The sequence below is a fragment of the Malaclemys terrapin genome, chromosome 12 (assembly GCF_027887155.1).
Source record: "Malaclemys terrapin pileata isolate rMalTer1 chromosome 12, rMalTer1.hap1, whole genome shotgun sequence".
Classification (NCBI taxonomy): Eukaryota; Metazoa; Chordata; order Testudines; family Emydidae; genus Malaclemys; species Malaclemys terrapin.
In genome coordinates, this window is record NC_071516.1 from 42,710,666 (window position 1) to 42,711,893 (window position 1,228).

The 1,228-nt window shown below is 47.8% G+C and overlaps 1 protein-coding gene across 1 annotated transcript; it reads right to left on the minus strand.

Annotated features, from left to right (window-relative positions):
* On the minus strand, positions 1–972 carry LOC128847002 (olfactory receptor 11L1-like). Its single transcript, XM_054046321.1, has one exon. It carries the CDS (start codon positions 970–972, stop codon positions 1–3), a length of 972 nt encoding a protein of 323 aa, XP_053902296.1.
* Positions 973–1,228: the final 256 nt, after the last annotated feature.

Genomic DNA, 1,228 nt, shown 5'->3' on the forward strand with positions numbered 1-1,228 from the left:
TCACATCTTCCCACTCTTTTCTTTCCAACAAGAAGCAAATTTTCTACCTACCAGCCTCTTCAGGGCTTCGCGCACTTCCCTGTTCCTCAGACTATATATGACGGGATTCACCATGGGTGTCATCATGGTATAGAAAATGGAGAAGACTTTATTCAGATCTAGGGAGTGGTCAGCGGCTGGTACAACGTACATAGCAATCAGAGTCCCGTAGAACATGGTAACTACTATAAGGTGAGATGAGCAAGTGGAAATGGCCTTTTGTGTCCCAGCGGTGGAAGGGTGGTTGAGGATGGCAGATAGGATATAAATATAAGACACCACAGTTAACAGAAAGGGGACCAGCATCAGAGTGGAAGACAAGAAGAAGGAGACCTTTTCAAAGAGGTAAGTATCTGAGCAGGCCAGCTTCAGGAGCGGGGTGAAATCACAGAAAAAATGATCTATTTCATTGGGGCCGCAGAATGTTAAGCTCGACATGAACAGAATGCTCACCAAGGAAATCACAAAGCCACTGATCCAGGAGGCAGCTGCCAGGCAAAGGCACACGCCCCTGCTCATAACAGCTGCATAGCGGAGTGGATTGCATATGGCTAGATACCGGTCGTACGACATCATGGACAGGAGGAGACACTCGGTGCCACCCAAGGAACCGAACAGATAAAACTGGGCCATACAGCCACTGAAAGAGATTGATTTTGCCTCAGCAAGGAAGCTGGCTAACATACAGGGGAATATGTTGGTTGTGTAGCAGATCTCCAGGAAGGAGAGGTTACCCAGGAAAAAGTACATGGGCGTATGAAGGCTCCACTCAGCAGCCAGTGTGATGAGCAGGAGGGTGTTTCCTGCCAGGGCTATGAGGTAGAAAAGTAAAAACAACGCAAAGAGTAGGAGCTGCACTTCATGGCTCTCTGAAAATCCCAGCAGTATGAATTCGGTGACCGACGTTTCATTCCATGGGAGGAGCTTTTCCATATAGGATTTAGCTGGAGAAAAGTGACATGATCATGCAAGTAAGTATTACGGAGACAAATCTGAAGTTCTTACTCTGTGTTTACTCATTCCTCAGTAAGGGCTAGATTCTAGCCTGACTCATTTCATAAAATTCATCCTGTGCACCTGGGCCAGCACATGAGCTCTTCTACACTTCGGCCCCAAGTGCACTTTGATACAGTTCATCCCCGTGTGTGGTCCAGCGGGGGCACCCTCTCTAAGGTTCCTGGCTCCTCAA